Source organism: Diachasma alloeum, unplaced genomic scaffold, assembly GCF_001412515.2.
Source record: "Diachasma alloeum isolate Michigan unplaced genomic scaffold, Dall2.0 Dall_scaffold_00728, whole genome shotgun sequence".
Classification (NCBI taxonomy): Eukaryota; Metazoa; Arthropoda; class Insecta; order Hymenoptera; family Braconidae; genus Diachasma; species Diachasma alloeum.
In genome coordinates, this window is record NW_021680859.1 from 71,210 (window position 1) to 86,264 (window position 15,055).

General features: G+C 32.9%; 1 protein-coding gene across 1 annotated transcript; it reads right to left on the reverse strand.

Annotated features, from left to right (window-relative positions):
* Positions 1 to 985, reverse strand: LOC107044407. The gene is made up of 3 exons (XM_015266273.2): positions 931 to 985; positions 502 to 633; positions 1 to 221 (listed from the first exon to the last, which is right to left on the reverse strand). Exons 1-3 carry the CDS (start codon positions 983 to 985, stop codon positions 1 to 3), a joined length of 408 nt encoding a protein of 135 aa, XP_015121759.1.
* Positions 986 to 15,055: the final 14,070 nt, after the last annotated feature.

The following is a 15,055-nucleotide window of genomic DNA, read 5'->3' on the forward strand; positions in this document are numbered from 1 at the left end:
TCAATTTTTCAAATGAAAAAACATACATATTATGCAGATTAAAATGATCCAATTTTGATTATAAGACAGAGAAGAGGAGTTACAGCCCTCAGCGTTTTTACATTCGCAGATATATTGATAGCTGTCTTTGCTGTATTTCCCCTTGTAGCACGCCTCCTCTTTAGGTCCGTGGGCAGCACATTCTCGAACTACGAAAGACTCGCGTGGGTCCTTGAAATAAACTAGATAGTTCATAAATCATAATGAATTTCAAATGTTAGATAGAAAGGCATTGTATCGTTCTATGAAATTTGTTTATTGAATAAAATTATGAATTGCGAAGTTTAATTAAAAAAATATATACTAGACTTTTTTTTAAAAGAAAACATCAACAATTTTAATTTGATAATTTGTTATTATTTATCGAAATTAGAAAATAGACGTTCAATGTTTTTCATTAAGTTTCCATATACAGCAATAAAGAAATTTCATGCAAAACTCCAATTGTTAGATTAAACTTACATGCGGAAATTATTTTTCGACAGTAATTATGGGTATTGGGACAATGTTGAAGGTATCTGAGGTCCACTTCCTTTTCGGTACAGTTGTTGTCTTTGAAACTGTCGCATTGATAGCATTGGATTGCGCAGCATGCTATGTAAACATTGAATTGCAATGAAAACGGTGAAATTCGCAAATTACAGTAAACGTAACATTTTCATTTCATCATTTTTTATCTTCGGGAGATTCATTTATTGTTTACAAATCTTTGATAGTAACAAATAGTCTAAAAACGATTGGATCGTTTATCAAGTTATGCTAATTGCCGGTCCGTGAGAAAGAAGCCGTCCAAAATTTGATGATTAGATTCTATTCAATGAATCAATTCCGGCAAATGAAGGAACCCTTGCAATAATCCCGCAAATTAGAAAATTACTTTGGCTAGCTTACTTGTATAAAGGAAGATAACCGAGATGACGAAGAATATCATGACACAATGAGCCATTGTGGGCAGTGAGACTGGAAATTACGAGTTTTATCCACCTCAGCTTCCTATTAAAATCGCATTCATTCCTAAAATCCCATTTGAACCAGTTAATCTTGGGTGTGAAATGCTGGATGTCATTACTGATTTTGGGGGTTTAGTCGACTTTTCGCGTGAAGATATCTTCACATTAGTCGTTGGCTTGATGGTTCAAATGAGATGATGTGAAAAGAACGAATTCATTAACAGATCATAATTCTCATTTCAATCAAATGAACCGTTTATTATGTATTCAATGTAATTAAAATATCTTTAATTGAAGTAAATGTAAGAGTTTATTATTGTCAACGAAAAAGTACAGTTTTATTTGATTCAAATGCGGAATTCATCTGGGCGTAGTCACTTATTGAATGATAAAAAAATCAATTTTAACTTATCGCTTGAAAGACGATGGAAATATTATAGAACATCTTATATTCTTTTAAACTATGAATTCTGTGAATATAACGGATCGGAATCGCACCAGATTGATACAGTAGACGTGTTTCATTTTGAAATCACTATAATTTTTTAATTGGAAGTTGGATTGATAATTCGAATGAGAGGAACACTGAGAAAAATAGTATATTTCGTTACGAGTGCGGAATAGTATATTTTGTCATTAGGCGATAAAAGCATTATCTGGCGAATGTGGCTTTATAATCCTCGCCTTCGGCTCGATTATAATCACATTCGCCAGATAATGCTTTTATTGCCGTGTGATATACGCTATTTTATGTCGTTGGGCCCGAGAACCGCGATCTAACCGAGCGAAGCGAGGTTAGAATCGCGATTTATCGGGCCTGATGACATAAAAGAGTTTTTTAACTCTTGGGAGGTTTACAGCACGAGCCGAAGGCGAGTGATATAATCCCACGTGCCAAAAAACACTTTTCCTCGCCAAAGGCGAGAATTATAATCACATTCATCAGAAAATATTTTTTCATCACGCTGTGACGAAAAGTGAACTTTTCGGCACGCTCCGCATGCCTAAAAGTCCAATTTCCGCCACATTGTGATGGAAAATATTGTTCGTAACTCGTGAAAAAATGTTTTTTAGCTCGTGGGATTATATCACTCGCCTTCGGCTCGTGATATAAACCTCCCACTCGCCAAAAAACACTTTTACGCCACTCATGCCTGAAACCGGCTGGATTACACACTCGACGCTTCACTGAAGAAAAAAAATCACAAAATTATTTTAAAAAATAATTATAAAAAAGTGTGATTTAAAAATTATTGGGAACTTCTGAAGAAAAAATTAATTATATTCATTAAATATGTAGTTCAAAAAACTTGTAAAGTATTTTTAATTGAAAAAAATTAATTATAATAATTACAAAATACAATTTTTAAAAATCATTAAGAATTCGCAAAAAAAAGAAAGTTATAATTATAAAAAAATATGATACAAAACGTAATTGAAAAATCGGAGAATATTTTATTTCCATTTTCTTCAAATGTCACATCACCAATAAACTCCTCCTCATCAGTAAATAAATTCTCCTCACTGCCTAACTCTTCATCACTATCAGGAATTATACGATTTTGGCTCATTTTATCTGCTTCGAAAATCACCTTTTCATTTTTCAGTCATTCCATGTATTCAGTATTCGGAGGTTAGATTTCCTTCCTTGTTATTCTCTTTTAATAGGTGATGCGCATGCGCGTCATGCGTTATTTCGGGTTTCAGTTGACTATAGTCAACTGCCTTCGGCTCATGCTGTAAACCCCATACACGTTAAAGACGAAATTGCCCCACACGTGCTGAAATATACTATTTCACCAAATATTCGCATACGAAAAAATATATATCCTGAAAATTATATATTTTATATATGGCATTGGCCTGATTTATATATAAAAGTTATATAAAATGTAAATTTATATATGTTTCATACATATTTTATATAAATCTTATATATTCGAAGAATATATGACATTGGCCTTTATTATATATGTTTCTTATATATTTTTTCATGGGGATTCATTTACTTGAGGCATTTATTTTTTCAAAATCGTATTTCTTCAATCGAGTCATTCTCAGGTGAGCCTGATTAGGTTTCAATTATGACAATCATGTTGTTCCAGAGGATGACTCTGTTACACATGACCTTGGATAAACTCCTCTAATGATTATTCATTTTTCCTAATTAATATATTAATAATGTTAATAATTATTGAGGGCGTTTATTCAAGGTGTAACTAACATGATCACCTTCTAGAGCAATATAATTATCATAATTGAAATCTAATAAAGATTGCCTGGGAATGACTCGACTGGAGAAATACAGTATTAAAAAAATTAATATTTCTTTCAAGTAAATGGATAATTCGCGAAAATATATTTTTTCTCAGTGAAGGGAAGAGACCGAACTTAATCAAATGAACCGTTTATTATTTATTTCATATAATTATAAACATTTTCATTGGAGTAACTGTAAGTTCGTTAATTGCCAACGAAAATGTAGAGTTTTATTTGATTCTAATGCGAGATTTATGTAGTCGTAGTCACTTATTGGATAATGAAAAATTCAAACAAAAAAAATTTGATTTTACATAAATGTTTAAAACAGTCAATTTTTATTTGTCGCTTGTAGGGCGATAGAAATATCATACGAGTATCTTATTTTTTATTTATTTTTAACGCGATTTGCCGCAAGAGTTTTGCGACTGGCCATCGCCCGAAGGTCTTCAGCCTGGTATTTACAGACATATTTTGTTGAAAGTTATGACAATGTACCGAGTCCAATAGAGATCAAAACACAAAAAGAGATAGACATTTCTTGTACATTGGAAAGTATGAACATTTTATATTCATTGAAATTATTAATATTATGAGTATAAAAGACAAGATTCACATCGGAATTGTGATAAGTAGATGTGTTTTATTTTGCGCAGTTCTCATGAATTCACGCATAATTCATAATTTTATATGCCTGAATAGGAATATTGGGCTCGCTAAATAAGACACGCCACATAAGCTCTGAGGCGCTCGGGGGCTCACATACACAACACAACCAAATTTTGAGCTTGCATGCGCGTACACTGAGAAAAAAATTTATTCCTCCCAAGAAAATGTTATTAGTGATATCTTTTTCATACTCTTAGTAGAAGAAAATATCTCTTTTGGAACGTATTTCTCCAGGCCAGTCATTTCCAGGTGCTCCAAAATCATTTCCAATCGTGAGAATTATGGTGATCTATAAGAATATTCTTCTGCATATGACCTCGAAGAAACTCCAATAATAATTATTAACATTTGGAATTATTCCAATTTTCTTTACCTGAGAAAATCGCCAATTTGTAAAATCCGGAAGATATCGGAGAACATTTTGTCAAGGTCATATGTAGCATAATAATCAGATTGTTCAACATCACTGTAATTTTTGAGGATAGACTTGGACTCTCTGAAAATGACTGTCCTGGAAAAATTCGTTCTGAAAAAATATTATCTTCTGACGAGAATATCAATCCTTGGCAGGAATAATTTTTTCTCAGTGTATATGAGCGCCTCAGAGCGACCATATTTACGAAATAAAGAGCGCCCTCAACGTTATTTAGCCAGTCCAATACTCGTGAATAAAAATATTTATGTCATTAGTTGGGATTTTGGGCCCAATAACATAAAATATCGTATGTCACACGGCGATAAAAGTAGTTTCTGACGAATGTGATTATAATCCTCGCCTTCGGCTCGGATTACAAAGCCACATTCGCCAGCTAATACTTTTATCGCCTGATGACATAATATGAGAATTATTCAGAATTTTCCATTATTTTTCCGAAGAGTTTCTAGTTCGTGAGACCGAATAAATATTTCCTCTAGATTTTTAGATGAAAGGGGTTATAGGAAATCCTTCAATTGCCTCATCTCAATTGCTGTACAAATTATTCGTTGATCTCGGCCAAGGACATTGTCGTACGATGCTAAAGAGACTGTTAAGTGTCCTAAACGGCTCTGATAGTTCCACTTGAAAAAAATTATTTCACTTGGATAACTGTGATATAAATGTCACATGCAATTCAAAAACATTCTTTTCTTGGAATGAGAATGAAGTGTTTTCATAGGAGAAAATATTTTCGATTCTCAATAAACGGTTGAACGGTTAACGGTTTGAGCTGGGAATGACGAATAGCACTCAGTTCTGAGGTTCTTTACTTTGTCTAAATGAGATATTTTATTAACTGAGATGTTATCTGTCGATGGTATTATGCGATTATCTCCTGTAATCTGTTTTCTAAATCGGAAAAAAATGAAATACATACTTGAAATTTCCCACAAAAATCCATTTAAATAAATAACTCTTCAATTACCTTTTTTTCATTTTTGTAATGAAAGCAACTTTGTTAGCTAGAATATTCATTATAGGGGATAATATTATGTAATATTATGTACAATGATTATTATATAGTTGCAGATATTAGATGACTGTCAATTGTTATGATTTTTTTGATGAATCAAGTCAGTACTGGAGTCACTTCATGATTGTTTAATTCTCCTCTGGGTTTCATCCAGGCATTCTCAAAATTCTTCAATTAACGCCGGGGTGTACTATCTGTCGAACGTTATCTCGATTTTTTTCTTCATCTCTCGTCATCTGAAATTGTCAATTCAGTCCTGCATCTTGCAGAAGTTTTGAAAAATTAGGAATGAATAATCAAAAAAAAGTAGAAAAAATTCTTAATTTTTTCAAAGAGCATTTTTAATTTATATTCAGAATAAGTTGAATAACAAGAAATTGAAAAATGTATGTGATTTACGATGACAAATGGCAGCCTGTCACCCAATATCATGCAGGGGGATGACTGATTTCGTAAATCTTTTCCCACACTGCTCAGAGACATTTATTACGGAAAAGGCTCTTTGAAAAAAGTTGTAATATTTTAGAGAATTTTTTAATCACACTTTTACCACATAAAAATGGCAGATGACTACATATCACTGTTTCGAAAATTGAGATACCTAGCTGTCACTTCCCATGAGGAGTTAGTGTTTTGTTATCCACCAGGGAAAATGACAGCTAATAGATAATTTGCCACAGCGAATCAGATATATGTAATTCCCACTTTTTTCAACTCATTCTGAATCTCAATTAAAAACGCTCTTTGAAAAAGTTCAGAATTTTTTCCATTTTTTTTAATGAAATTTTTTCTGGAATTATTTCTCAATAGCTGAATGGATTTTGCGTGATCGTTGATATATTGCACTTGGTTTATTAACTATCTCTTTAATTCCTTCTTCATCATGGAAATTGGCATCACTCACTATGTCATATCTCACGTCGTACAGCCTTTCTAAAGTTAAGAAAATTCCCCACAAAAATCCACTCTGGAGTTTTTATCGTGAAATAAACAACTCTGGTAATTTTTTCTTCATTTTTTATTAACCAAAAAATTTTTTCAGCTAGAGTATTTCTTATAGGGGGTAACTCAGTGATGTACACACAATAGTTATGATACAGTTGCAAAATATCGGGTGAATGCCTCTTCATACGGTTCATTCACCTTTGAAATGCAAGTGTTTTGATTTTTTTAATGAATCAAGTCAGTACTGGAGTCATTTCATGATTGTTGAATTCTCCCCTGGGTTTCATCCAGGCATTCTCAAAATTCTTCAATTAATTGGAATAAAAATAGAAGAAATTGTCATTCAAGAATTTTTTCTGGAATCATTCCTCAATAACTGAATGCATATTGCTTCATCGTTGATATATTGCACTTGGCTTATTAATCATTTCTTTCATTCCTTCTTCTTCATGGAAATTCGAGCCACCCACTATATTACATCTTATGTTATCGATTATAATTAATCTTAATAGCTAATATGTATAATCTTATATTATTTCTATACTTAAACGCTCATATTTACATAATATGGAGTTTTAATTTGCATCACCCAAGTTGATTCTTTGATAATCTCTCTATTTTTTTTCGTGGCAAATGAAATAAAATGATAAACTAGTCTGATTTTTTTTTGTAGGGAATTAAATGCTCTACCAAAATGTATGTTAAAATTTCTGCCCAGTTCTGTTCCTATGTGTTTTGAGATATTTTGAAAATCAGTCGCGATTTTTTTAAAAATTTATCTTCTCTCAAATTTTATTTTAATTTACTTTTGATTTTTTTCAACATAAAATCACAGAAAATTGTTCTCCTGACGTACAAATATATTCTTGGGCACGAATTCTTATCCCCTTTCAGCATTATTTTTATTACAAAAAGCTTTTTATATTAAATTCCAATGAAATTCAAACACTGAAACGATTTCGTCCATTCTAATAATTCCCTTTTAAGTATTTTGGAACACTATTCATCAAATCGTTGAGTATATCATTAACAATAGACGACAACTAAAATACAATTATACAATTTATTACAAAAATAAATCTCTGGTAACGATTGCGCGACAGTTTTACAAATTGAAGACTTATTTTTCTCAATTCTTTATGAAGACAAAAGATTGAAAAATTGCGAGATAAATTTTTTGTTAAATTATTGGCAAAATTGGAAGAATTATTTCGTTTGATTTTTCTTCTGGATATTTTATCAGCGCAGACATTCATGTAAATTTTGCGATATTATTTACAAACATGAACAATAGGACTAGGAGAATTCTAAAGGAAGAGTACGATTTTACTTTTTTTATGTTCAATGGGAGATGATAAAACTGTCGACTATTTTTTTAAAGAAAATGTCAAGTAACATTTTTTGCTTTTAAAAAAAGTCTTTTGTTATTTGTCCTCAATTTCAACATCTCTACAACGAACAATTTTTGATTGAAAAGATAGTCCCTCAAACATAATGGAAAATAATCATCACTCGATGGTATATTCTGGCCATAAGTACATCTGCTGGGAAGTCTTAAAGTCTCGAAATTTTCTCGTACAAAAAGTCAAGGGAAGATGCATTATATAAAATCATTAGTCAAATTGACTTATAAATACAGTCGTATGATATCGAAACGTAGATTACAGAAAAATCTCAAGCGTAGATCGATATTTAATCAACTGAATAGTTCATAAACCTCAATCCTCATAAAATTGGAAGCTTTTACAAGCACACGGTGCCACAGGCACCATCTAATCACTCAACAATACTCATTCGAGATCCCTCTTTAGCCACTCGTCAAATCCCATCGTCAATTATCCATTTATTAATAATCAATTAATAAGAAGTCGATTCACAGATAGAAAATAATTCTTGAATCAATTGTCGAATTCTCCATTAGAAATCATTCTTTGCAGGATTGTTTCCATTTGTTTGATGATTAATTAATCGTGCAATTATCCCAATAATGAGTGGATTCAGTTGAAAATTTCGGAGAATTTTTTCTAAAAAAATTTCTTATTCATAAAAAATGTATTTTCTTTCACTGTTGGAAAAAAATGAAATTTCAGGAACAGTTGACTAGTAATTTTTATGGAATAATTGAATTAAAATCAACAGTTTTCATTGATTTCTCCATAAAATTATAAACTTTTAATGACGAAATTACTTGAGATTTCAATGATAAGATGATACAAATTTTTAACAACTCAGAAATAAAGGACAGTGCACTGCATGTCGGGAATAAAATCCTCAACCCAAGAACTATTTTTTTCTGTGTAATTCTGAGCATCACTTGAAATTCTGAGTATTCTCCTTCTCTCTGTCCACCCAATGAGAAAAAAACTCGAAATGGATGGATAACACTTAAAAAATAATGATAGTTTCAACGAAAGACTGCTAATTCCACAGAAGCGACTAATGTCCATGATTGTAGAGGTGCCACCGTTGGGATTCAGCGCTCGAGTCACATTTCTCAGCAGTTATGCCTCGCTGTGCGTGGAATCTTGAGTCCATGCACACGGGGATCCTCGAGTGACGAATTAAGCCACCCTCGAGGTGTCGCCATTTCTGATTCTCACTGCCATCGCATATCTGCATGAGGAGTGTCGTGCCTTTAGCATACATCGGGAGAGTCAAGCACAGGTCGTGATGTTTGATTAAACCGTCCTTTGTCAAGCTCCACTCCTAGAAAGGGTATTAAATAATTATGAGAACGTTTTTTAGAATGGAAAAATGTAATTTTAGACAGGTTTTAGAGATCAAATATCTCTCAATGATGAGAAATCTTTTTTTCTGGAGAATTTCAAGGGTTACAAAAAAGATTTTATGGATAATTACATTCAATTTTTTTCGTCAGCCACGATTTAATTGCCTCGCTTGTAAATATTTGAAACCCTGAGAATAATTCATGAATTTATCAAAAGAAATAAAAATAGAATCTATATCAAACCAAAAGTCCGAAAGTATATGGAAACAAAATTGAATCAGTAAAAAATCCCAATTTTTTTTGTTCTTATCAATAGAAAAAAATCATGATTTGATAAAACTGTTCTATCAATTCTTGGAATATCGTAGTATTGATTGATTTTAAAAGGAAATGCCAAGAGAAAAAGTTAAAATGTGTAGATCATGAAATATTTCATAAAGTTTCTGCAGAATTTTCGCTCTTCGAAATTTAATGAACGATTCAATTTTTTATTTATTTTTTTGCTACGAAGAAAAAAATAAAAATAATTTATTAATAAGGATGGAAAATATTTACCTGATTACCACCCGTATCGTGACATGGATAGAGACCTACGTTGCCGTCCAGCAAATGGCCCATGCTGTCTAGACAAGCATTACCCTGTTTGAGAGCACCACCTGGACCCCCTTCACTAGTCGGTATCACCAATTCGGGATAAACTTTCTTCAAGTACCAACTGAAGGGCTTACAACCCAATGCTCTCTTCAATTCTAGTCTGTCTTGGATGCTGGAAGAATAGAAAATTAATTAACCATGTTCTTACAAGAAAGATCTGTACTCATCGAATTCATTCATTTAATTAAAAAATACGATTTAATCACATTAAATGAAATATCGACATTGAAAAATAATATATTCCATTTATTTTTCCATAATGTGATGGAAAAATCAATGGAAACTAGATTTCATATCAATTATTTAATGAGAGTAAGTAAAATTTCGCTCAATTTAGTACGAAATGTTGATTTTTAATTGAAAATTCATGGAATTGCCCAAATTTACATTTTATTTCTACTAAAAACTATTCAAATTCACTTGAATTCTATCTGAAACGTGAAATTACATAATCCTTTTCCCTCAAAGCAAGATGAATTCTAATTTTTTCAAAAGAGCTTGGACAACAAACATTGTTAAAAGAAATTGTTTTTCGTTGAAATAAGTTCAAAACTACTAAAGGTAGAGAGTCTGCACACTGAATTTTCCAACGAACAATTCCTCTAGCTATCGAACTCGACATCCCCTACATAAATTCCAGAAGAGATCGTACTTTCCGTAAGGAATATTGCGCGCCAGTGGTACAGCATTGTAGTAAAAATGTTTGTAGTCATCCATCCAGACTTCAGCAGCACGTCGTGTATTTCTCGCGAAGACATTTCCGCTTCCCCCAGGGAATGAGTATGGATGACGTTTTCGGAAGACATGGCCAACACGCGAGCATGGAATTATCTCTAAACTTCCACCGCACTGCCAAACTCGAAACGATATTTCTGGAAGTGAAAATGAAAACCATGAAGTGTTTCACAATGTCATGATTCCTTCGATGATGATTAATTTCACAAATGTCTTTTGACATTTTTTCCAGAAACGATTCATGAACAAAACAATGTCAAAATTAATCCATGCTGTAATGAATAATAACAATGAATTCATACTTGGATGAAGTTAATAAAAATGTTAAGATTTGACATTGACATCTCCGTTCATTATACATTCCTTCTATTGGAAAAATTAATTAATTATTGTTAGATAATAATAATGCGATAAATTTTTTACTCTCCAATTTTCAATTTCTGTTATTTATTCCCTTTATTCTATCAAAAGGCAAGGATTGAAATCGAATTTATGGGTATTCTTTCATTATTCGAAAAAATATATCAATTTGAAAACTTTCCGGAGACATCGGAAATTTAATTTTTTTATTTTTTTCCCCCTATTTTTTGCATTTTTTTAATTTCTTCTCACTGAAATATTGATATCCTTCTAATACTTGAAAAAAAAAAAATTTCTAGCCGATTATCCCTTTCTGATTCTGTTTTCATTTCTTTTTCATAATCATAATTCGAATCCGACCATTAGAAATGAGGCGTACCGATATCCTTTTACCATATAAAGGGAAAAATAGATTTTAAAAATTTTTAGGAATACACGGAGATTTTTTTATTAGCCGAATGAGATTTCGAATGACTTTTGTTTTGTATGTTTATTAATATCAAAAGTGAGATTGTTGACATCATTGATCACAGAAAAATCATTTTTGTTTCATATTTAACTTAATTTCTCTTCATTCAATGTTGTAACTTGTGAATTAAAGGAAAAAATATACATAATAAGAATCAGAACGGATAGAATTCAATTAATCTAATTGTGAATACGGAAATGGAAATAAAATAAAATAAAATGAAATAGTATAAATTAATTCAGCGACGGGCGCAAAGCGCCCATTGGCTATTTGAGTGAATGATTGAAATTGAATTGAATGTGAGTATTCACCCAAGTTTTCTCCTCCCCACACATCCATCTGTGTGTCATACTTTCCCAGTTTCTCGAAATATGCTTTATTAATAACGAATAGACCGCCAGCTATCATGGGTGTCCTTATGGCTTGGGTTGGATCCTTCTGTCTCGACTGTCTCTCAAGTTGACTCAAGTACTCCCACTTGAACACTAGACTCCAGTCGAAGCCCCCTCTGAGGTCTGCGGAAGCACCTGAATCGAGAACAAACCGTGATTGAACTCCCCTCTCCCTTTTTTCTCCAACAACAAAGTGACTTTATTGATTTTGCACTTGGCCAATATTCAACTTTGTAATATTTTTTTAGTTCGACGATGTATTGTGTCCGAGAAATTCTTGCGACGATTAGAATTGAATAAACTAAATGAATAATGACCCAAGTTGTTCTTGTGGAGTAGAACGCCAAAACTTTGAACATGTCCTGTGGCATTGTCTAATATATGCTCACCGGAGATCTAAACTATTAGACAGATTGAAAAAATCGAAATATTCTTCGCCCTTTACTAAAAAAAATCGCAAATGCAACTGACCATATTAAATGTGAATGATTGTGTAAATAACTCACTACATGAGTTACATCAGTCTAAATAAATAAATAAAAATTAATGAATTTAATCTAAATTGAATTTCAATGCAATGAACTGCAGTTCATGTTTTCGTATTTTTATTTTTTAATTATGAAAATTCATCAATTCGTTTATTCTGTCCTGTTTACCTATGTACTGGAAGTTATCCATACTGATGACATCGATGACAGGACAAACAACCCGACTTGGATCCTCATCGACTCTCTCCAATAGAGGCTCCAACCAGTCTGCATTACACTCGCAATGAGAATCGAGAAATGTCAAAACACTGGCTGTTGCAGCATCTGCACCACGAACACGTGACCTCATCAGACCCTCTCGCTTCTCGTTTCTTATCACGCGAACCTTATGAATTCTAGACAGCTCCTCACCATCCTCAGCTGGAAATAAATAAGTCAATCGAGTTTCATTTCATTGCGAGATGTTGGAGGATTTTTTGTTATCAGATTTCTAGAAATATCTGTATGTCTCTGAAGACTTTAATGTTTTCCATATCCATAATAGTTTATGAGATGGAAATTATGGGGTATTCGATTCATTTTAGCCCCTCTCTATTGTGACGAGCGAAGCCAGCAGGGGTGAAGCCCCCTAGCGACAAAATAAAATCACTAAAGTAAAGTTGATTTTTCTTCCAATGTTTTCTAGTTCTCATTATAACATGCAACAGATCTACTTATTCACCTACAAATTGATGTAAAAAACAACCCAATTTGACCCAGTGTTGACGAAAATGAAAACACTAAATTGGTTTTGCTTTTTTCCAAAAAACCAATGAGTCTTCTTTTGATTTCCAATCAAAATACTTTACATCATTCAATAAATTACTCACGATGATCACTGAAGTCATCCACCAGAATAATCTCCTTAATCAGGTGTTCAGGGCTCCTATTCAGAACACTGAAACGACATCCCCCGTAAATTAATAATTCATACCGCTGAGAGAAATTCAAAAATATCAAGACGACAAGTAAGAAAAATTAATTAATTAATTCTACGGTTATGGGAGAAATTCGTGATTTATACGATAGAGGTGTCTGGTAAAAAGAACGGGGGGCTCAAAGGATTGTCGTTGTTGGTGGAGAACGTGGTGGAATGACGATTAAAAAATTCCATCGGTTGCCATCGTTCCACAATGTCAACCCAACTGGCAATGGAGAAAGGACAACGTAGTATCCAAGAATGTTTTCTCATTTCCTATTTGCAATGGAAAACTCAGTCCATTTCCGGCGGGGTTGGGCATCCATATGTTGTTTTATCGGTTCCAAGCAATAAAATTGAACGAAATAAATCGACAAGAGCGAATTTTTATCGGCGAATAAAATGTTTTTATGATTTTTCAAAAAAGTTTTATCGCGTTTTTACTCATTTTTTCGAAGATCAATAAATTTATTATCTTCAATTCTCGTAGGGATTATGCTTTACCTGACAACTGTACGAAGGAGAGTCGATCTAGCCTCATTATGGAATGTAATTATCACGGAAGTTGGGGGTAAATCTCGTCTCCACTGCTTCAATCGACACCTGGAATTGAAAAAAAGAGGGGAACAATTATATAGAGTTGATGAGAGTAATTTCTGAAGTTTTTCTCAACGAAAAATTGATATCTCCTCTTTATTTCATTGCTGATAATGATCAGACGCCAAGTGAGTTCGGATAACAATCTCACAAATTTTTACAAGCTATTCGCGACGAGGAACGAACTAATAAATAACTGAATGGACAGTGATAACGGTCCGGGCACTGGCGTAGCGGCTTATCGCACTATCCCGTGGGGAAAAAGGGAGACAGAAGTGTTTGTGGGACAATCTGTCGCACTCTTGTCGTTTAGGGCGAAATGGGTGCCATCAATTTGAGAGTGTTAGTCCGTTGAATTTTGCAGCGCCTATCACCAGATGCGTGGATGGAGGCATCATAAAAATTATAAAATTTTTACATTATTTTAATCATTTGAGAGACTGCGAAATCATTGAGATGACGAATAATAAAAACAAGCAGGAGGCAATGAGCATATATGATAGTGAGCTAGTCACTGCGTGATGTTTTAAGGGGAGATTACTATGAGTTTTACAAGTCGCGGGCTATTCGAATGAGATTACTCATATATTGAAAATCGATTATATATATATCCAAAAATTAATAATTAGTGCAAAAAAATTGATTGTTTATATTTGCTTATTCTACATGAATGGCGCAAATTTTGATATGGAACAAATCGAAATTAGCTGTGTAGGAGTCGAATTTCAAAAAATTAATTCATAATTACCATTGTACACTTTTTTATTCACAAATTTTGAAAAAAAACCTCTGTAGCTCAAAAATTGGAGACCCGGGTTTATTTTTAACATTTGAAGCGTGTGTGGAGTAAACGAACAATGAATAATATTTTTTTTTTGCACTAATTATTCATTTGTAGACATATATAATCGGTCTTGAATACATGATAAATCTCACTCCAACCGCCCGCGACTTTAAAAACTCACAGTAGTATCCCCTTAATGCTTTCTTCGCCATCAATAAATTGATGATATGCCTCCGAATGGTTTCAGCATAATAAATATTTTTCACTCTCGGATACTTCTCTCAATTTTTGCAATTTGTACCTTTTTCACCCTCCCCTCCTCTCCACCATCCGAATTCTTCCCAACCTCTCCTATATCGTATTTACTGCAGGTTCGAGGAAAACCTAAGTTAGGAGCAAACCTGACCAGATAAAGTCGTCCCTTGCGAGATCCTAAATTACTTGCCGAAATTACATTAAGTTAAACATTACATTAAATTAAGGGGAGACTACTATGAGCTTTAAAAGTCGTGGGTTATTGGAGTGAGACTTTTCAACGTTTAAGATCGAATATATAGATCTGAAAACAAATAATTAG